Source organism: Bos grunniens, chromosome 2 (assembly GCF_055505025.1).
Source record: "Bos grunniens cultivar Pamir isolate PY7600 chromosome 2, Bosgru_T2T1.0, whole genome shotgun sequence".
NCBI classification, from domain to species: Eukaryota; Metazoa; Chordata; class Mammalia; order Artiodactyla; family Bovidae; genus Bos; species Bos grunniens.
This window is the reverse complement of record NC_141166.1, coordinates 11,587,564-11,610,312: the sequence shown is the minus strand read 5'-3', so window position 1 is coordinate 11,610,312 and position 22,749 is coordinate 11,587,564. Positions and strand designations below refer to the sequence as shown.

At 46.2% G+C, this 22,749-nt stretch overlaps 2 protein-coding genes across 3 annotated transcripts in view; one reads left to right on the top strand and one right to left on the bottom strand.

Moving 5' to 3' along the window:
• SMPDL3B (sphingomyelin phosphodiesterase acid like 3B) overlaps positions 1-17,810 on the bottom strand; it is a 32,187-nt gene extending 14,377 nt beyond the window's left edge. The window contains exons 1-3 of one of the 2 annotated variants that reach the window (XM_086331090.1): positions 17,234-17,810; positions 3,415-3,628; positions 460-557 (exon numbers count right to left, since the gene is read on the bottom strand). In XM_086331090.1, the coding sequence (XP_086187216.1) occupies positions 460-557; positions 3,415-3,628; positions 17,234-17,294 (373 nt within the window). In that variant the 5' untranslated portion in view covers positions 17,295-17,810. The remainder of the gene's footprint in view (positions 1-459; positions 558-3,414; positions 3,629-17,233) is intronic. The other variant, XM_086331091.1, reaches the window with a different exon arrangement.
• Positions 17,811-19,753: 1,943 nt separating this feature from the next.
• Positions 19,754-22,749, top strand: part of RPA2 (replication protein A2) — a 36,384-nt gene continuing 33,388 nt past the window's right edge. Inside the window, exon 1 of the mRNA XM_086331122.1 lies at positions 19,754-19,895. The gene's annotated coding sequence lies outside the window, so the exon portion shown is untranslated. The remainder of the gene's footprint in view (positions 19,896-22,749) is intronic.

Below are 22,749 nucleotides of genomic sequence, written 5' to 3'. Positions count from 1 at the left end.
CTCTTTTTGGCTGTACCACACAGCCTGTGGGATCTTACTTCCCTGACCAGGGATCAAACTTGGGTCCCCTGCATTGGAAGCACAGAGTCTTAACCACTGGACTGCCAGGGAAGTCCCTGGAGCTCCTTTCTGTTTTTAAGGTGGGATGCTGCCTGAGTCATGAATTCTTGAATAAAGTCAAATAGATCTTCAGATTTACTCAGTTGAATTTGGTTTTTAACACCATTAATAGGATTCTGTGTGTATTCACAAGCGGACTGGCTCTCATTCATGTTCCCCACAGTGTTCCTGGAAGTAGGACCTGATTGCTGTGAAGTGCCTGGTACGGGACCTGGCTGGCAGCCATCATCGTCATGGGGGAAGGTCATTCCTTTGCACTTTGGTGCTGTTTTCCTCCCGCTGTGCCAGGCACTGCCTGGGTGTCAGGGAACATTGTGGGGACCCAGGGCACAATCTTACCTGGAAAGGCCTCCCTGATGAGCTGAGTCAGCTGCTTCACAATTTGCAGCACGGCCGCCTCACTCAGCCTCTCGTTGGGCACGTGTGGTGTGTCATCACTGCAAAACACAAGCGGCTCGGGAAGTGGCACAAGGAAAAGAAGGGACAGCTCCCTGTGAGAAACCAGCTCTACCCAGACCCAGCTGCAGACTGGGACTCAGACAGCTGCTGAGAGGGAGGGACCAGGCTGGAGTTGGGAGTCACCCGGACAGAGTTCAAGCCCTTGCTCTGCCATTAACCTGCTGTGGGTCCCTGGGCTGGTTGTTTAACCTCTCTGAACTTCCACAAGCTCATCTGTAAAATAGGGACAATATGGAACTTCAGAGGATCTGTGGGACTTCAACAAAAAAGGTTCCAAAATCACTGTGCAGAGCGACTGCAGCCACGAAGTTAAAAGATGATTGCTCCTATGAAGAAAAGCTATGACAAACCTACACAGAGTATTAAAAAGCAGAGACTTCACTTTGCTGGCAAAGATCCATATACTCAGAGCTATGGTTTAGTCATGTACTGATGTGAGAGTTGGACCATAAAGAAGGCTGAGCGCCAAAGAATTAATACTTTTGATCTGTGGTGTTGGAGAAGACTCTTGAGAGTCCCTTGGACTGCAAGGAGATCCAACCAGTCCATCCTAAAGGAAATCAACCCTAAATATTCATTGGAAGGACTGATGCTGCAGCTGAAGCTCCAGTACTTTGGCCACCTGATGCGAAGAGCCGACTCATTGGAAAAGATCTTGATGCTGGGAAAGATTGAAGGCTAAAGGAGAAGGCAACAGAGGATGAGACGGTTGGATGGCATCATTGACTCGGTGGGGTGGAGAAGCTGATCTGAGTTCATTCCTTGCCCCAAAGGTTCTAAGGAGTTTGGACCTGCCTTCATAATAAAGCATCTGGATGTATTCTGGCAGGTCCAGGGCCTGCCCCAGGACCATTTAGCCCCCACCTGACCCCTCATTTGACAGACCTAAATTCCTGGATCCATCTTAGAAAGGTGCAGCAAGAAAGAGAAAGAGGGAAGGGAGGTTTGGGGAAAAAAGGAGGAAGGGAGGTTTGTGAGTGATAGGAACCCCCACAATCTAAAGCCTGAGGACTCTGCTGGACTGAGCGCAGCAACTGTGCCCCGAGACCCCCTGGGGAAGTTAAGTAGCTGAATCATACGGAGACCACTACTGGCAGTCCACGCTGGCTCACTTTGTGCCGGGTACTTGCCGTGTGTCGAACCCATATCCACTCATTTATTCTTCATAATAACCCTACAGTGGAGCTTCTATTGTTATCCCATTTGACAGATAAAGAAACCAAGGCAAAGAAAGGTGAAGAGTCCTGCCTAAGACAGTGGTGGAGCCAGGGTTTGAACCGGTCAGCCCGGCTCCAGGGTCTATGCTCACATCCATTACATCCTACAGTGTCTCTGATGCCCTCGTTAGGACAGCAGGAGTGGCCCTGGAGCCCCATCCTCCCTGGGGACAAGCCAAGAATCTGAAGACATCAGAACAAAACTCCATTTTCCCCTAGTCTGGAGGATTAAATTCTGTGTGATAGAAAACATATTCAGTTGCTACAGGTTAATCCCCAAGGGATTGTGATTCTCCCAGGAGAGGCCAAATTTCTTAGAAACCGAAGAATTAAAAGGGGGGGCCTTAGAGGTCTTCTCATCCAATGTCATAACTTCTGCAAATCCCAGAGATTTCCCAGAAAAATCATGCTTTTCTGTTAAAGGATGGTGAATTTCTCAGAGGGATCATGTCTTTTAGAACGTTACTCATTTCTCAGGGAGCAGGGGGCCGGAGTCATGGCCTAAAACTCACTTTCTCCTTGGACTGATTCCTGAGCCCTGGGAAACCAGAACTGCCCAGGATTCTCTGAGAGACAGTCACATTTCTTAAGGGTCCAGCCTTACTCCACCCACTACTGTCCATGTGAGGGTCATTCTGGTCACTCCCATGTCACAGTGAGGGACAGCTAGGGCCGTCGTGGCTTTGCTCCACCTTATGGAAGTGTCTATAGAGGCTAGAAGAGGGCGCAGGAAACCAGAGCTCCAGCCAGCCCTCTTCACCTGCTCTCTAGCTCACCACTTCCTACAGGAAGTCCTCCCAGTTTCACCAGAGGGAGTCAGGTGCCCTGTGAAACTCCCCCACCTGCCCAAAGCCCCTCTCTCCTCGCTGGGATATCATGGTCAGTGACCACATCTATATCACCCAGGAAACCTTGAGCTCCCTGAAGGAGGGTCGGGGTCCCTATTATCTCTGTTCCCCCATGTCTACCCAGGGGTGAGCACAGGGCAGGCTGATCTACCAAGAGAGGGAGGGAAGGATCAAGTGAGTGAAGTGGGGACCATGAGCGCTGAGGAAAGTTGAAGGACTTACAGCAGTATCCTTGGAGGAGCAGCAGAAATGGCATCGCTATGGCTGAGCTGAAATTGCCCCTCAAGCTCTCTCTATGCAGGCCAAGCTCTGGCCAGGGAGGACCCGCAAGGCCAGGCAGCCAGGGGTGGCCCACAGCTGGCCAGGACACTTGGTCCCAATGCTGGCCCACCTTCAGCCCTCCTAACTTTCTCCTCTCCCTGCATTTGGGTCTCTGGGGCTTGCAGTCCCTAAACTCTGGTGGGAGTGGCAGCAGGGTTCATCCCCCGACTTGAAATCCAGGACTTCCCCACATGCTCAAACATGCCATGACCATGTCCCCAGCCTCAGTGAGTGCCAAGTTCTGCTGAGTCTGGGAGACACGAGGTCAAGGGCACAGACCCTGGAATCAGCCAGGCCCAGGCTCCCATGGACAAGCTTTGAGTTTCAGGTTCATCCTCTCTGCAACAGGGCTGGTGTGAGGACTAAGGGAGATGGTTTGGGGCAGGTGCCAGGAGGGCAAGGGGCATTCGCAGTGGCTAGGGAAGGGTAGCTGTGGTGACGGCTCTCACCCAGTCCAGAGGATGAAGTCTGGCTCTGGCTCGATCTCCTTCATGGCGTAGATGGAGGAGTTGATAAGGATCCAGGGAGAATCACAGAGGTAGTCGCCCCAGGGGCCTGCGTTGGGCACCGGCTGGGAGCCTGCAGACGGGCATACCTGGAGAGGGTCTTCAGACACCTTGTAGTCAGGGTCCAGGTGCAGGTCAGAGATGTGCCAGAACTTCCCTGCAGGGACAAGGAGACCCTTTAATATGGGTTCCTCCCTGAGCCTGGCTAGGGAGGGATCAGGAGAACCCTGGGGTAGGAGAGGGGAGTTTACACAGGTGAAAGGAAGTTTTCTCCAAATCCAGGGCTGGGCTTTGCCCAGGGAGGCACTGAGCAGAGCAGAAAATAGGCTTGGTTCTGTCCCTGACCTCTGACCTTTGACAAGACCCTTTCTATTTCCCCACCTCAGTGTTCCCAGCAGCAGCAGGAGGGATTGGACTGTGTGACCTTCAGGAATCCTTCAGGAGTTCTATGTAGAACTTTGTTTTAAAGCAAAGATGAGTTAAGCACCCAGGTTCTGGAACCACATACTAGCTGTGTGACTCTGGGTGAGAAGCTTCACCTCTCTGAGCCAATAACTAGAGCTAAATGTTATGCTCTAGGGAAATATATACAAAAATCTGGGAGAAGGCTTACACACCAAAGGCATCATAAGATCTTGCTAATTAATACCAGCAAAAGGCTGGGGAATAAGTGTGGAAATAAAAAGGAAAGAAGGCTGAGCACTGAAGAATTGATGTGCTTGAACGGTGGTGTTGGAGAAGACTCTTGGACTGCAAGGAGATCAAACCAGTCAATCCTAAAGGAAATCAACCCTGAATATTCATTAGAAGGACTAATGACGAAGCTGAAGCTCCAATACTTTGACCACCTGATGCGAAGAGCCGACTCACTGGAAAAGACCCTGATTCTGGGAAAGATTGAAGGCAGGAGAAGGGAATGACAGAGAGTGAGATGGTTGGATGGCATCACCAACTCAATGGACATGAGTTTGAGCAGGCTCCCAGATATAGTGATGGACAGGGAAGCCTGGCATGCTGCATTCCATGGGGTCACAAAGAGTCAGACATGACTGAGCTACTGAACAACAAAAATGTGTGGAAATGGTGTTTATGAGTAGTAGACCAGAAAAGGTGGAATGTCATTTCAGACTGGCTTGAATTTCTCATTGTGGGCCTACTTGTTAGTGACTCTGGACGTGAGGTGAAATGCCAAAAATCTCTAGGTGTAACACAAAGAAGGGAATCTAAAGAAACAGGCTTTGGAGTGGCTTTCTCATCTGCATCCAGCACAGGGCCTGGTACACGTAAGTGGTTTCAATGATGCCTATTGAAGGAGAGGTTGAACAGGTTTGGCCTCTCCCCTAATTCCTGTTTCCAGAATTTCCTCACTTTCCATCATTGCTCTCACTTCCTCCTCCACTTCCTGTGTCACTTAGCGCCAACAGTCAACACCCACCCATCCCAGTAAAATGGGCCTGGGCCTGGGAGTCTGCCTTCTATTGCTTTCAGGGTTGGCTAGCCAGTCCCCGACTCTTTCCACCCTCCCTTCCCCACACCCCCAGTGACTCCAAGACCAAAGGTAAAGTCTGGACTCTGATCTCACTCTTTGATGCTTCTGAGCTTTGGCCCACCTCTCCTGATCTAAACCTGGTCTCTGGAAAGAATCAGAAACTTGTTCATACCAAGGTACACACGACTGATTAAACAAACCGTGGTCCCTCCCACGGTCATTATATAATCACCCTCCTCACAGCCCTGAAGGGATTGACCATTATCCCCTTTCCATTTTGGTGATAAAGAAATGAAAGTTCAGAGGTCAACATGCTTGAGATCACATGGTAAATGCTGGGGGTGGGGTGGGTGGGAGTCCTCTGGCTCCCTAATCACTCCCAGGAAAATGTGATTGCTAAGGGGGTAAAATCAATGCCTTTTATTTTAACTCTTTTTGTAGATCGTCTATGCATGCATTTTAAGTTTTTACCCTAACTGAGACTCTTTGTTTATACTGGGGGAATTAAAACTTTTCACATGAATTGTGGTCACTAACATATTTGACTGCAGCCATGAAATTAAAAGACGCTTACTCCTTGGAAGGAAAGTTATGACCAACCTAGATAGCATATTCAAAAGCAGAGACATTACTTTGCCAACAAAGGTCCGTCTAGTCAAAGATATGGTTTTTCCAGTGGTCATGTATGGATGTGAGAGTTGGACTGTGAAGAAGGCTGAGCGCCGAAGAATTGATGCTTTTGAAGTGTGGTGTTGGAGAAGACTCTTGAGAGTCCCTTGGACTGCAAGCAGATCCAACCAGTCCATTCTGAAGGAGATCAGCCCTGGGATTCCTTTGGAAGGAATGATGCTAAAGCTGAAACTCCAGTACTTTGGCCACCTCATGCGAAGAGTTGACTCATTGGAAAAGACTCTGATGCTGGGTGGGATTGGGGGCAGGAGGAGAAGGGGACGACAGAGGATGAGGTGGCTGGATAGCATCACTGACTCGATGGACGTGAGTCTGAGTGAACTCCAGGAGTTGGTGATGGACAGGGAGGCCTGGCGTGCTGCGATTCATGGGGTCGCAAAGAGTCAGACATAACTGAGCAACTGAACTGAACTGAACTGAAGTGAACATATTTGAAATTACTCCTACAGGGGCAATATCCTAAGGCAGAGAAAAGAAAGCAACCACCCCATTTCATCAGGAAAGTGGGCAGAGTTGGGGGGCTTTCCTGCCAGCAGCGGTAAGTGGGTCATACCAGCTTCCAGTCAGGCCGGCCGGGTTGGCTATGGAAGCTTGAGGAACTTTTCCCTTCTCTCTGGCATGTGGGCCCCTTGCTTCCTCTGCAGACCACACAGAGGTCATCCCTTTGCCTCAAGCGGGCACTTTCTCAGCAAACCACAAACATGGAGCAGCTCTTCCCCTTTGATGTCAGCCCTCAAAGTTCTCAACAAGCATTTCTTCACCTCAGAAACTCCTTGTCTGAGGCTCGAGTGTCAGCTGTTGGTTTCTCTCTTCCGGCAAGTTCCGGACTAGTCAGTGTAGAACTGGAACTCCTTCCATGCTCCCTTGGGCTTCCTATGACCTCTGAGTGCATATGTGAGTGTGCGTGTGCGTGTGTGTGTGTGTAGATGCTTGTCTTTATGCCCACGGCCTCAAAGGCCTGACTCTGGGAGAGGTCACAAGAGTGGAAAGAATGGCAGAGAGGGCCAGAGGTTCAGACATGGGCAGCCTTAGGCTCCAGTCTCCTCATTGTGGAGGCCGACCATAGACCTCTCCTCTTCTCCTTGGCCCGACCCCCGCCCCCCCACTCCCTCTCCTCACAGGGCCTCTTTTCTGACTCCTCTGCCGCTTTCCCCAGTCCTCTCGGGTCATTGCACGGCTGCCTTCTCTTCTTCATTGAGGTCTCAGCTGGAGAATCATCTCCTTAGATAAGACTTCTCTGACTGCCTTTGCTCGAGTTCCACTTCTTCCCACCCATCTGGTCTCTAGCTGGGTGACTCCACATGACTCTCCCATTTTATTTTTTCAGAGCACTCTCACACATGAAATTATCTTGTTGACTTGGCTGTTGGCATCTGCCCTGTCTACAGTGTCAGAGTGCTTGATCCCAGAATGCTTTCATAATACATCTGTGCTACCCATAAGAGACGGGAGCCACAGGCTTCTATGGAATTAGTCACAGACTATAAGGAATTGAGGTCTAATTATCATGTCATGGAGAAGAAGGTGAGCACAGGGACCCTGAAGAGGGAGGCAGGTTACTGGGTTTCCTCATCCAGGGCCCCTTGGACTGCAAGGAGATCAAACCAGTCAATCCTAAAGGAAATCAATCCTGAATATTCATTAGAAGGACTGATGTTGAAGCTGAAGCTCCCATACTTTGGCCACCTAATGCAAAGAGCCCACTCATTAGAAAAGACCCTGATTCTGGGAAAGATTGAAGGCAGGAGGAGAAGGGGATGACAGAGGGTGAGATGGTTGGATGGCATCGCTGACTCAATGGACATGAGTTTGAGCAAGCTCCGGGATATGGTGAAAGACAGGAAAGTCTGGCATGCTGCAGTCCATGGAGTTGCAAAGAGCTGGAGACGACTGAGTGACTGAACAACAGCAACAATCCAGGCTGAGGACTCTGAGCAAGCCAGTTGGACTGAGGGTGTTTGACATCTGGCCTACTTCTCTATAACCATCAAATAAGACAGTGAACAAGAAAGGACCTGTCCAAAGCACATGAAAAGATGCTCAACACCACTAATTATTAGAGAAATGCAAATAAAAACTGGTCACACCAGTCAGAAGGGCCATCATCAAAAAGTCTACAAACAATAAATGCTGGTGAGGGTGTGGAGAAAAGGAAACCCTCATACACTGTTGGTGGGAATGCAAACTGGGTACAGCCACTATGGGGCAGAGTATGGAAGTTCCTTAAAAAACTGAAAATAGAACTATTATATGATCCAGCAGTCCCACTCCTGGGCATATACCCAGAAAAAAAGATAACTTGAAGAGATACATGCACTCCCATGTTCACTGCAGCGCTATTCACAAATGGCCAGGACACAGAAGCAACCTAAATGTCCACCAACAGAGGACTGGGTAGAGAAGATGTGGTATATATATACAATGGAATATTACTCAGCCATTAAAAAGAACAAAACAATGCCATTTGCAGCAACACAGATGGACCTAGAGATTCTCATTGGAGAAGGACATGGCACCCACTCCAGTATTCTTGCCTGGAAAATCCCATGGACGGAGGAGCCTGGTGGGCTAAACCCCTTGGGGTTGCTAAGAGTGGGACACGACCCAGGGACTAATACACAGAGATTCTCACACTGAGTGAAGTCAGATAGAGAAAGACAAATATCATATGATATCACTTATATGTGGAATCTAAAAAAAAAAAAAAGGGTACAAATGAACTTATCTACAAAACAGAAATAGATTTACAGAGGTAGAAAATAAACTTGTGGTTGGGGGGAGGTATTGAGAGGGGGAGGGATAAACTGGAAGATTGGGAATCAACACACACACTACCGTATACAAAACAGATACTAATAAAGACCTGTGCTCTGTGGTGGCCTGTGTGGTAGGGAAATCTGAAAAGGAGTGCATTTATGTGTTGGTATAGCAGTTTCACTTTTTCCCAGATTCACACCTGGGATTGGCACAACATTGTAGATCAATCATACTTCAGTAAAAATTTTTAAAAAAGGAAAATATGATGTTTAATTTCTGTACATATTTTATTCATGTGAAAGTCAGTGGTGTCCACTCTTTGTGACCCCATGGATTATACAGTCCATGGAATTCTCCAGGCCAGAATAGTGGAGTGGGTAGCCTTTCCCTTGTCCAGGGGATATTCCCAACCCAGGGATCGAACCCAGGGTCTCCCACATTGCAGGCAGATTCTTTATTTCTATTGAGGTGTTCCATTATTTTTCTTAGTTTGTAAGAGCATTTGTCTGTATAATATTAACCCTTTATCTATCATATATGCTGTAACGTTGGAAGGGGGGATAAAGACTTCCTTTTCTGCTTCTCCTGGTAAGTAAAATTAAGTCAAAGAAGCAGACTACAAAACTATGTATGTAGTGTGGTAGTCATTTTATTTTTAAAAGCACATAAAAATGAAGAGAAATATTTATAAGGAACCCGATGAAAAAGTTAATGATTTTCTTTTTTATAGTTTTTTCTATTTTTCCTTTTTTTTTTAATCAGTGAAGATATTTAAATTACAATTGGTGTGTGCTTTTCCTCTCAATTAGATTTTAAGCCTAGGGGACAGAGATAACGATGCTTCACTTGTCCCCTGCAGTGGCTTACAATTGTCTGACAAATAAATACAATGGCGAATTAACATTTTTATTTTATTTGTTTCTTGTTACTTTCACTGTGATCTTGGTTGGTTGCCCTGGGAAGCAGAGGAATTAAATAGTTGTTTAAGAGGCTAATTTTAGAAGAGGCAGTGTGTGGTGCTCAGGATATAGCTATAGGAAGCAACCTTGGAAGCTGTCAATTAACATCTTCAGTTAACCTCCTTGCCTGGTCCCTCAAGCTCTCTCCGAGTCTTGCTCATGAGGTATAGAAACCCACTGACACCAGCCAGACACAGGTATATCTGTCACTGTGTCACTCAGACCCCATTGTTAGACAGTCCTACTAAAATAAAAACTTCGTCTCTACTTTTTTTTTTCCCCAAGAGATCTTTTAAAAAATATTTATTTATTTGGCTGCATCAGGTCTTCGTTGTGGCACATGGGCACACTCTGAGGTATGTGGGATCCTAGTTCCCCGACCAGGGATCAAACCCCTGTTCTCTGCATAGCAACGCGGATTCTTAACCACTGGACTACCAGGGAAGTCCCTTTACTTTTTAATAATTAAAAAAAAAAAAAAATCAGTCTCAGAGCCATCCCTGTAGTCACTAATGATCTAATGATGAAAAAACACAGGACTTTAGATTTGTGAGAAATTGGCACTTGACACCACCACCCTCCTGGTTTCCCACATGGTGTTTCCAATACAGGGTAAAAAGGGCATTTCTGGGATTATTTTGCACCTAGGCTTGGTACAAGCGCACCAAATAGCATCCCATCATAGTCTGAGGAGGCACTGAGTTATTGCAGGGGGTGGTCAGCGTTGGTTTCAGCTGAGTTTCCTGCAAATGGGCAAAGGCTAACGAAGGTTAAGTAATATGGCAAAGTAGCTGAGAAATGATATTTCATTTTATAAAGTTGGGGTTCACAGTTGCTAGCATATTAGGATCAACTCTCCTAATGTTTTGCCTCAAATGAAAATGAGTCAGAAGTCAAGCTCTTGGAGGATAAGCTCCAAGTGAGGACAGTGAGCTACTGGACGTTCAGTGGCCTTTGTGCTTTAGGAAGCAAAGCTGGTCACTGGAAGACTGGTGTATGGCTTCACCTGGAAGAGCCATCTCTCCTGAATAACAGATTATGGCCCTGGTAGAAAAGTGCTCCTTGGGACTTCCCTGGTGGTCCAGTGGATGAGACTCCACACTCAGGCGGCCCGAGTTCAATCCCTGGCCAGGGAACTAAGATCCCACATACCACAGTTAAGCCCATGTGCCACAACTACTGAGCCCGTGTGTGCCAGCAAAGACCCAGCACAGCCAAAATAGATTTAAAAAACTAAGTATTTTTTTAAAACAGAAGAAAGAAAAGTGCTCCTTGACATTATTAATTGGTCAACTCTCAAAAAAAGAGTAGCATGGTGGGGAAGAAAGGTGGAGTCAGTCAAAGCCTAGACAACTTCAGAGGCAGTTGGGGACTTCTCCAAGTGCGCCATTCAGCAGGGAGAGGCCCTGTTTATCTACTTTCAATTTTTTTTAAAAAATTTTTGGCCACATTCCACAGCATATGAGACCTTAGTTCCCTGACTAGGGATTGAACCCATACCCTCCATATTAAAAGGCAGACGACTGGGGAAGTCCCTGCATGCTGGTAAGTTGCTTCAGAATGTGTCTGACTCTTTGCACCCTTATGAACTGTAGCCCGCCAGGTTCCTCTGACCATGGGATTCTCCAAGCAAGAACACTGGAGTGGGTTGCCATTTCCTCCTCTAGGGGATCTTCCCAAACCAGGTATCCAACCCAAGTCTCTTATGTCTCCTCCATAGGCAGGTGGGTTCTTTACTACTAGCGCCCCCTGGGGGAAGTCCCTGCTGCTGCTGCTGCTGCTGCTGCTAAGTCACTTCAGTCGTGTCCGACTCTGTGCGACCCCATAGACGGCAGCCCATCAGGCTCCCCCGTCCCTGGGATTCTCCAGGCAAGAACAATGGAGTGGGTTGCCATTTCCTACTCCAGTGCATGAAAGTGAAAAGTGAAAGTGAAGTCGCTCAGTCGTGTATCCACCTTCAATTCTAACGACACACAATATGGTTGCCTGACCCTCCTGGTGGGCTTCCCATAATGTTTTTCCTCCTTCTCCTCCTACACTTTCCCCTAAACATCTCCCTCCATATGACTTGCTGGAACCCCTTCTATTACTGTATTTGAAAAAAAAAAAGTATAATATTTTCAAATAAATCACCATGTTCAACCAGAAAAAAAGGGAGGAGGGGTGTTTGTCCAGAGGACTCTCCACACACCACTGTCCCTGACAATTACCCCCAGGACCCAGAGTGAGACTCAGAGGGTATGGGGAGGTGGGCACTTTAACACTTTATCCTTTGGACCAGAGATTCTCAAACATTACCATGAAGACACCTCATCTGGGGAAATCTCATGAAAATTAAGAAACTCTATATCCATACTGCTTGGATCTTTTACAGTAAGAGTGTATTCTCAAAATCCTTGAGTTTTAAGAAAAGGTACTAATCTTAGCTATCATGATTATTCATTAATCATGGAGACTATAAATAAACTTGGCATCAAGTTACAGTGAGTGTTGAGGGCACAGACCTGGTTGGAATTCCAGCTCCAGTGCTCACTAGCTGGGTGAACTGACTCTCTGCCAATTTCTTCATCTGTAAAATGGGGACAACAGGGCCCCCTACCTTTTACAGTTATTGTGAGGTTTAAAAAGAGAGAATATGAGAATGCATAAGCCCTCATCAATGCAAAGCAGCAGTTACTCTGAATTTGATCACTGGGGATCCTGCAGTTCTGCTTTCACCACGGAAGGGAGATGGGATGAGAGGGGTGGCTGTGTCCTTCTCCTGCCTGCTCCAGCATCCACTCAGCTGCTGTCCTCTGCAGGTAAAGGTCCAGGGCCAGGAACAATATGAAGACGAATGCTGTCCTCTCCTGGCTGGTTCTACTTGAGCAGAGGGCTGGCGGGCACAGCGTACCCTCTAGCTTTAATTCTGAGAGCTCAACTCTGCTCCCTGTGCCTGGGCAGGCAAAACAGTCTCTTGGCCCTCCTTCTTCACCAAGGTGTCACCAGGCTAACTTTGTACACTGGGGACAACAGATACAGAACCCAGAGCCTAGTCCCTCTGTAAGACCCATGGAAATGTGTAAGACCTGGAAAAAAAAAAATGTATTGGTTCCAAAATTGAGGGGAAAAAATCTGTGCCATCAAAACCAACAATCTATTTCAAATGCAACATTTATAAATGTCATTAAAAATTAGGGACTTCCTAAGACTCTGAGCTCCCAATGCAGGCGGCCAAGGTTCAATCCTTGGTCAATGAATGGGATCCCACGTGCCGCAAACAAGAGCTCACCTGCCACAGCTAAAGATCCTGCATGCTACGACAACGATCGCAGATCCCTTGTGCTTCAACTAAGGCCTGGGGCAGCCAGATAAATGAACAAAATTAGTACATTTAATATATTTTTAATAATTATTTTTAGAAGTCATTAAAAATCGTATATAATGTGAGATCCTTTTACTGATTCATGTTGGAGTGGAGGAAACGAAAAAACCATTCCTAGAGTCTAAGACAGTCTTAAAATGTCTGAAAGGTGAGTTTGCTTATGGTCAGAGACAAGAAGAGGAAGGCAGGAAAACACCTGCCATTTATTTAGCACCTACTGAAGGCCGGTTGCTGTGCCAAGCCCTCTGCCTATGTAGCCTCACAGCAAAATGATGAAATATGTTCTATTATCATACCCATTTTACAGATGAGAAAACTGAGCTAGTTAGTGGCAGACCTATGATTCATACTGTACCTGAAAAGAAATGACCACAGTGCACTTTGCCACTAGCTAGCCATGTGACCTTAGATATTAAAAAAAAAAAAAAAAGGTCTTAAACTTTTACAGCACATTGCAGTGTAAGTGCATGAGCTCACCTGATTTAATCTCTCCTCCTATAGTGTTATCCTTATTTTACAGATAGTGAAATAGAGACTCAAGGTCACATAGATATTAAAAGGTACTACCTAGGTTTTCTGGCTTAAGGCAGTGGATTATTTTTGAAAGGACATGCATGAAATTTGAAATCAGAGAAATCTTGTTTTGAATCCTGGCTACACATTCAATGGCAACTTGAACAAGAGATTTCCTCAGCTGAGCCTCAGTGTCCCCATTTCTGTAAAATGGGGATAACGATACTAGTAGAAAAGGGGTGGATGGCCATAGAGTGGACAAACCAGCCTGAGTGCTTAATCCCTGGGCTGCTCTGCCCCTTGGACCTCAGGTTTTCTTCTCTTCTGGAGCCTCTTTTTTCTGAAGCATTAAGATTTGTGTTTTGCACAAAGGTTATCTGTTTTATCAGTTTCAACTGCCTATGATTCCGTGACTTATCTGTTATGCATACAACCCACCATAAAGCAATATCGGTCCCAATTTCAGTCCTTTTTGGGGATTTTTTTGTTTTGTTTTGTTTTTCTGCTTTGGTTTGGTTTTACAGTAGGTCCTTGTTAGTTATCTATTTTATTTCTTATTTTTATTATTATATATATATATTTTTGGCTCCACCACACTAGATCTTAGTTCCTTTGACCAGGGATCGAATTCATGACCCCTGCATTGGAAGCACAGAGCCTTAACCACTTGACTGCTAGGGAAGTCCGTGATTTTCTGTTTTAAAAACAGCAGCGTATATATGTCAATCCCAAACTCTCAATCTATCCCCCCCTCCCCATTCCCCTGGTAACCATAAATCCGCTCTCTGTGAGTTTGTTCTTGTTTTGTAAATAAGTTCATTTGGACATTTTTTTTTTTTTTAAGATTTGCATACAAGCTATCGGAGAAGGCAATGGCAACCCACTCCAGTATTCTTGCCTGGAGAATCCCAGGAACAGAGGAGCCTGGCGGGCTATAGTCCATGGGATCGCAAAGAGTCAGACACAACTGAGTGACTAACAATAATAAGCTATCATTTTTGATGCTAAGCAATGATCCCAAACACTTCAATTATAACTCCTCCTCTGTAAACCACTGCCCTCCAAAACACAAAGGGTTAACTTGTTAAAACTGACCCCTTGTGTTAGCTGGTAAATCTGCCTGGAGGAAGGGATAGGCTACCCACTCCAGTATTCTTGGGCTTCCGTTGTGGCTCAGCTGGTAAAGAATCCGCCTGCAATGCAGGAGACCTGGGTTTGATCCCTGGGTTGGGAAGATCCCCCGGAAAAGGGAAAGGCTACCCACTCCAGTATTCTGGCCTGGAGAATTCCATGGAGTATACAGTCCATGGGGTTGCAAAGAGTGAGACACGACTGAGCGCCTTTCACTTCACTTCACTTCACTTCACTTGTGTTAGCTGTATGGCTCACCATCGCCTCACAGCAGCTCCAAGAGGCAGGCTCGTCATTCTTCAAGGAAATGTTTGCCTCCCACACTGGCTCCCACAGAAAGAACTTGTGGGCTTGTCTGCAGTTAGAGGTTGAGGGATAAATGCTGTGTAGCCTCCGGTTTGTGTGGGAGGAGATGAATCCAGCAAGTTGGTGCCCCACCCAAGTTCTTGGCTAAGGATGGTGCAGGTAGAAACTCCACGGCCTTATGCAAAGCAAGGGTGATGGCTATCTGACTGGGTGTCTCAGAAGTCTGCACTTCAGGAAGAGACTCAGATTCTGAAAAAACTGACAGGTGCTATGGAATTCTTTTTAAATTTAACTCCAGTTTTAGATTATAGATGTATACAGTCCAGAAAAGTTTGAAGAAAAGAGGGGGAAAAAAGTAGTACCCACAATCCCAAGAGGACCCATCCAAGTGTAGGGTGGATAAGGTGGCTGAGTACGAACTTGGTCTTGCCACTTCCCAGCTGTGGGATCTTGGGGAGTTTTGTGTTCCCTCTGGGTCTCATTTTCCTCATCCACAAAATGGATGTAATGGTAATAGTACCTACTTCACAGGACTATGTAAAGAATCTCCCTGCAGTGCGGGAGACCTGGGTTTGATCCCTGGGTCGGGAAGATCCCCTGGAGAAGGAAATGGCAACCCACTCCAGTATTCTTGCCTGGAGAATGCCATGGACACAGGCGCCTGGCAGACTACAGTCTGTGGGGTTACAAGAGTTGGACACAACTTAGCAACTAAACCACCACTACAGGGACTATAAAAATCAGAGGAGACGCGCATGCGTGCCTGCGTGCAAGCCCCGCCCGGGAACTGCAGCGGACGCTGCCGCGGCACGCCGGTGCTGCGTGCTTGGATGCGTTTGCCGGGCGTCTGAGGGGGCCGCGGCAGGGTAGCCTCGGGCAGCCATGAAGTTAAATTTAAAAAAAAATAAAAAAATAAAAATCAGAGGAGGTGTTTTCACTTCATTTTTCAAATGGTTTTAAAAGGACAATATATGTCAAGCACAAAGCATACGCACAGTATATAGTAAGTACTCAGAAAATAAATGTTAGTTCTTCTTGACTATTTTCCTTTGTTTGCATGTTTTTATATACTTTTTCTTTTTTTTGGCTGCACCTCCCAGCTTGCGGGATCCTAGCTCCCTCACCAGGTATTGAACCCGGGCAGTGAAAGCATGGAGTTCTAACCACCAAACAGCCCATGAATTCCCTCACTTGGTGTTCTTAAAATTGTCTGCAAGTTTACACGTGAGCTGGCACCAGCCGCTGGCCCCACCCCCGTGATCTCCCAACATCCACATCCCCCTGCCCCGCCATCCCCCATTCTCTGAGCTCCAGCCACCCTGGCCTCAGGCTTTAGCTCGCACACATGGCCTGTGCATCCAGCTCAGGGCCTGTGAACTTTTCGTCCTCTGCTGCTGGAATGTTCTTCTGGATATCCACATAGCTCTCTCCCGTGCTGCCTTAGGTCTCTAGTCAAATGTCACTTTATTTGACAGTTCTTCTCTGCTACCCCTTAAATAGTCTTTCTCCCCCATCCTCTCTACTCCTTTATTCTGCTTTGTTATTCTCCATAACCCTCGTTATTTCCTGGAATATGTATTTCTTTGTCTATGTGTCTTTTAGTCTGTTTCTCCTGAGGTGAAGGGAGGCTTCTCCAGCACTGGAATTTTGTTTCTTTTCTGCCACATCCCTGGTTCCAAGAATAGTGCATGATTCATTTTTTGGTTCAAAATAATTTTTTAATCCCCAGGACATTTTAGTTCTTATGTCTTGTTTTTGTTTTGAAGAACTATAAATTCAAGCTTAGGAAAGCTTGCCTTTGTCTTAACAAAACAACAAAGCGTTTGTATCATTTGCTAATCTAATGTCCTTTTAAGAGAGAAATGGGAGTAATCTGGCAAGGATAAAATTTATACCATGTATGATGCGGATCCATGTAGTGTGTGCGTGCACATTGTTGACAGAATTATAATCTGCTGGTGGCATTTGCAGAAAAGAAACCCTTGCAGATTTCTGAGGTTGTGGATTATTCGCAAAGTCATGTCTGACTCTTTGCAACCCCATGGTCTATAGCCACCAAGCTCCTCTGTCCATGGGATTCTCCAGGCAAGAATATTGGAGTAGGTTGCCATTCCCTTCTCCAGATGCAGATTTCTAAACAACAGTGAACTCTGTTAGGAAATTCCAAAATGTGTTACAGATCAAAAAGGGAATGAGGTTAGTAAAATGCTTCAACAAAGTTCCAATAAATACTAGATTTGAGAGCTACTCGACCAATATTTGTTGAATGAATTCATGAGTCTGCCTGCTACCTTCTACCTCTACCAGCTGGCTGGCTCTTAGATACCGACAGCTCTGAACAATATCCATATTCCTCCTGTGGCCAGCCATCACCTCCACTTAACAATCTTAGGCTCAAACAGCACACCCTCTGCCCACTAACTCTCTCACCCAGCCTCCTCAGCTGAGCTCCCTGTCTTGCTATTCTTAGCAACATTTTCAGCTTTCCCTGAGCAGCTTCCAGCAGCCCTGGACTCGGAGTTCACAGCGATCCCAGGCATCCTCAGTGCCTACCTGGTACAGCCCTGGCGACTCCCCAGGAGGCCAGGAAAATCAGCACTTCTGGCAGCCTCATCCTAGGGTTTCGCCTGATGGGAGCCGTCGGGTTCTCCCTGAGCTTTTGTTCGAGCCACAGGCTTCCTAGCTAGGTGTGGATGGCCCCGTGTCAGAGCAGAGCTTCCCGTCCAGTCACCGGCTGTTCCCAGACACTCGGGGCATCTGGCTCCTCTGGCTTTTCTTCCTTTGCCCAGGGGAGTGTGAGCGGGGTTTGCTCCGGGAGTTGCACTTGCCAGGCCTTTGACCTCTCACGTAAGAAGCAGCACCAGTCCTGCCAGTTCCTCAGAGCCTGTCGGTCGGTCCAGTCAGCAACTGGATTCCCCAGGAAACTCACTCAGCCGCAGTCACCAACCAGCAAATATCCTCTTTCAGAGTTTTCACGCTGCCCCACCCCAGGAGAACAAACAGACAATGTCCGGCCTTTGCCATCAAAGGAACTTAAGTGCTTGTTGGAGATTGAGCTGCTTGACCACAAATGAACCCAGACCAAGAGTCTCATTCATGCCGGAAACCCTGTCCTGGGAAGATGGAGGGACCCAAGGCCACCACTCTGCCCTCTAGAGGAAGAAGCAGGCCACTGGACTGCAGTTCTGGGTGGCAGGTGGCTTGACAAGCCCAGAGGAGGGAGCTCACCCTCTGAGGAAACTGAGAGGGCTTCTGGGAGGAGGTGATATGGCTTCGTCTCTTCTTTGATTGTGAAAATTTGCCAACATAAACAGAACTAGAGAGAACAATGTAAGGAGCCCCCGTATCCATCCTCCCACAAGAGCAATTATGAACTCAGAGCCAGTCTTACTTCATCTTTACCCCCACCCCAACCCCAAAGGATTATTTTTAAATTCCAGAGATCATATCATTTTGCCCATAAACACTTTAGTATACATCTCTAAAAGATAAGAACTTTTTTTTTTTTAGAATTTTTTAAAAACAGCATAGAGGATCTAAAAACAGTAGTGTTACTGACCCTCCTCCTTGGACTCATTTTTCTTTTTTTAAATTTATGTATTTTAACCCAAGTATAATTGCTTTACATCATTGTGATGGGTTTTGCCGTACATTAGTATGAACAGGCCATAGGCATACACGTGTCCCCTCCTTCCTGAACCCCGCTCCCACCTTCCTCCCTTGTTCATTGTTCAGTCACTGAGCCATGTCTGATTCTTTGTGACTCCGTGGAGTAAAAGCACGCCAGGCTTGCCAGGCTTCACCGTCCTTCACTATCTCTCAGTTTGCTCAGCTTTAGCATCAGTCCTTCCGATGAATATTCAGGGTTGATTTCCTTTAGGATGGACTGGTTGGATCTCCTTGCCATCCAAGGGACTCTCAAGAGTCTTCTTCAGCACCACAATTTGAAAGAATCAATTCTTTGGCACTCAGCCCTCTTTATGGTTCAACTCTCATATCCGTACATGACTACTGGAAATACTATAGATTTGACCATATGGACCTTTGTCAGTAACATGATGTCTCTGTTTTTTAATACACTGTCTAGGTCTGTCATAGCTTTTCTTCCAAGGAGCAAGTGTCTTTTAATTTAATAGAAATTGATAAGGGACCAGACGAGAGAGTCAAGCAAGGCTTTACTGGGACTTGCGCTGCATCACGACAGAATGAAAACAAGACACCAGGGCCCTGACTCTCTCTCCCAGGAGGGTGGGCTGGTTCTTTAAGTGGGATGAGGATAGGAGCAGATGGTTGGACTGGAGGGGTAGCTTAGACGGTCTCCCCACCCCTTGGTGGTGCTGTGTGCAGGGGTCCTACACAGTACCCAGCTTTTGCTCCCAGCACCTCAGAAGTTTGTGGCCTTTTTGTATCTTATTTTCATAATTGGCCCAACTGCTCCTGCTTGCAGTTATTTTTAGCTGCTTATAGTTTCTTTGTATTCTGTTGCTCAAGGAGGCATTTACCCAGGTGAAAGTGCAAGCACTCCAGTAGAGGGTCCCAGGTCCCAGCCTATCTCAGGAGTAATTCCTAGTAACTGTTAGGTAGGTAGAATAGGGAAAAGGAGTCCAAAATGGCGGTGGCTAAAAGACAAGGAAGGTCAAATTAAGGTCCGAGGACCAGAGTGAAAACTTCAGGCAGAACAAACAGCACTCCTGGCTAAGCCCAATTTGCATAGGGCAGGCCCAGGTGGAGGAAAAAAACATATAAAAGGAGGAGCCAAAGCGCTTTCTCTCGGACTCTCTCTCCCGCGTGCGCACACGCTCTCGCTGTCTCTCGCGTTCTCTCTCTCTCTCCCTCCCTCTCTCTCTCTCTCTCTCCCCCTATGCACTCCTCCACTCTCTTCTCTTCGAGTCTTGGATTCTCCTGCTATCTTCTAAATAAAATGGAGCTATAACACGGTTTGTCCAAGACCCGAGAGCTGTGATGCGCCGAGGGCTTTAATGTCCGTCGCTCCAAATCTTTGTTGTGACGAGACAAAGAACCGAGGAACATACACTCGCGTGACATAACCATATGCCGGGAGCCGGCATATTGCATATGGAGTGCAGCACTTTCCACAGCATCATCTTTAAGGATCTGGAATAGCTCAACTAGAATTCTATCACTGCCAGGAGCCAGCGTGAGGAACTCCGCCCATGGCAAAGGTCATGAGAAAGGAGGCTCGGCATACGTAAAGGTGGGATCAAGCCTCAGGGGTCCCCCTGGAAATTCTCGAGCATCTACCCCCAAAACCAGAGTCTGCCTACTTTCTGCTTTGTGCTTTCACCTACACCTCTGACTTTACGGGGGGGCTGTCCCCTACTACCTCTCTCTGAGAAAAGAGTTAGCTTACAGCTCCAGTTAATAATTTCTGGGTGTGACAGTGTTTCAACCTACAAACTCCTGTGGAAATCCTCTAGCCTGCCTGAACAGGTTTTTCTGGCCACATGTGATTGTTCAGAGCCTCCCAACTGTGAGAGGCAGGAGATGTTCTAAACTGTCTAAACACAGATTCCTTTGAGTAGTTAAAAGATTGATTAGAAATTGTATTGGTGAAGGGTTTTTCATTTATTGGGCCAATGTTTGCTGCTAAGTCTCCATATCCCTTACCTGCTGTGTCCCTGGCAGTGTATTGATTAATATAATTGGTGTAAGTAGTAGCTTTAATGTTTGTAACCTTGGACCCTTGAGTTAATTCTTTTCTTGATTGAGCCCACCACACCTTTGCCCTATAGGAATGCAACTTTAATGCTTTCGGAGGGTGGCTCCTGACTTTGGAATAATCACCTTTAGAGAAAAATAAGTTTCTTAAAATGTTAACAGGCCTCCTGGCCAGAAGATGATGTAAATCACCTGAACTTTTGCGTATGATAAGTTTGAAAGTCTGGCTTCGATTAGGATCAGGAACTGCTGTCCTTGCATGACTCTACCCCTTCCCCCATTATCCTCTATGCACAACTTAAGGTATAAAAACTACTTTGGAAAATAGTGCGGGCCTTGTTCACCGAAACTTGGTCTCCCCATGTCGCTCTCTCTCTCATTCTGGCTGAGTCTCCATCTGGAGCATGGAACCCACCATGCTTACTAATTATGCCTGGGCTTCTAAGATCCTACCGGGGAGGCCTCAGTGTCTCCTCTCCTTTGGGAGAACGGAAGGACGCCTGCGGCCTACGTAAGTGGTGCAAACTTCTTGTCTTGAAGTTTTATTGGTCTCCCACGTAAACCAAGCTACTCAGCCTCTTTTCTCCACTGAATTTCCTCACTGAGCTATCCTCATTCTATTACTCTTTATATCTTTGATAAATATTTAAATAAATAGGTCGCCTATGCTGTCTCTCCTTCGAATACCGTGGATCAGCCGGGGCTGGACCCCAGCAACCATACCACCAGGGAGATACTTGGTCAGTGTTTAAACTTTCCTGATTTTCTCATAGTATTTTTTAAAATTTAATTAAAATTTTTGTTTAACTTATGGAAAAACTGGAACAAACTTTTTGGCTAACCAAATACAATTGATTTGCTCAAATCAAGATCCAAATCAGGCCCACACGTTGCATGCAGTTTATCTGTCTCTTTAAGTCTCTCTTAATTTTAGACTTTTCCCCCTCCCTGCTTTTTTCTTTTTCCTTGTTAAGGAACTAGGTCATTTTTCTTGTGAAATTTCCCACATTCTGGAGTGTTTGGCTGATTGCCTCTTGGTGGTGTCATTTAAGTTGTTCTTCTGTTCCCCATACTGCCTATAAACTGGTAGTTAGATCTGAAGTTTTGATGATATTTAGCTTTGAATTTTTTGGCAAGATGACATCTCATGTGGTCTTGTGTACCACCTGTTGCATTGCAGAGCAAAGGCGCATACTTGTATGGTTGTCCCACCAGCTTAATCTTAATGTGCAGGCGTGCCTGTGTGCTCAGTTGCTCAGTCAGTCTGACTCTTTGGGCTTCCCAGGTGGCTCTAGTGGCAAAGAACCCCCTTGCCAATGCAAGAGATGTAACAGATGTGGGTTTGATCCCTGAGCTGGGAAGATCCCATGGAAGAGGGCACTGCAACCCACTTCAGTATTCTTGCTGGGATAATCCCATAGACAGAGGACCTGGGTTGCTGCAGCCCATAAGGTCACAAAGAGTAAGAGACAACTGAAGCGACTTAGCACACATGCACGTCTGACTCTGAGACCCCGTGGACTGTGCCACACCGGGCTCCTCTGTCCATGGGAATGGGTTGCCATTTCCTCCTCCAGAGGATCTTCCCAATCCAGGGATGGAACCTGTATCCCTTGTGTCTCCTGCATTGGCAGGTGGGTTCTTTTTTTTTTTTTTAACCTTATTGAGAATATTTATTACAACTGCATAAAACCTATGGGCCAATTCTTCTCAACTTGATATTTTTATGATATTGAATTTTTCTGCCCATGAGTGCAATCTATTTCTTTATGTATTTATATCTTCAATGTTTTCCTTCTTTTAATTGAAGTATTGTTGGTTTGCCATGTTGTGTTAGTTTTAGGTATATGGCACAGTGATTAAGTTATGCATACATATATTCTTTTTCAGATTCTCTTCCCTTATAGCTTATCACAAAATATTGAGTATAGTTCCCTGAACTATGCAGGAGGTCCTTGTTGATTATCTATTTTATATATAGCAGTGTGTTTATGTTAATCGGAATTGTTAATTTAGCCCTTCCCTGCCCTTTCCTCTTTGGTAACCTAAGTTTGTTTTCTAGGTATGTGAGTCTGTTTCTGTTTTGTAAATTAGTTCATTTGTATCTTTTTTTAAAGGGTCCATATATAAGCTATATCATGATACTTGTCTGTCTCTGTCTGACTTACTTCACTTAGTATGACAACCTCTAGGCCCATCCATGTTGCTGCAAATGGCATTATTTCATTCTTTTTTATGGCTGAGTAGTATTCCATTGTGGGGTGTCTGTGTGTGTGTGTGTGTGTGACATCTTTCTCCATTTACCTGTCAGTGAACATGTCGGTTGCTTCCATTTCTTGTCTATTGTAAATAGTGCTGCAATGAACCCAGGGCACTCTTTAAAATTGCGA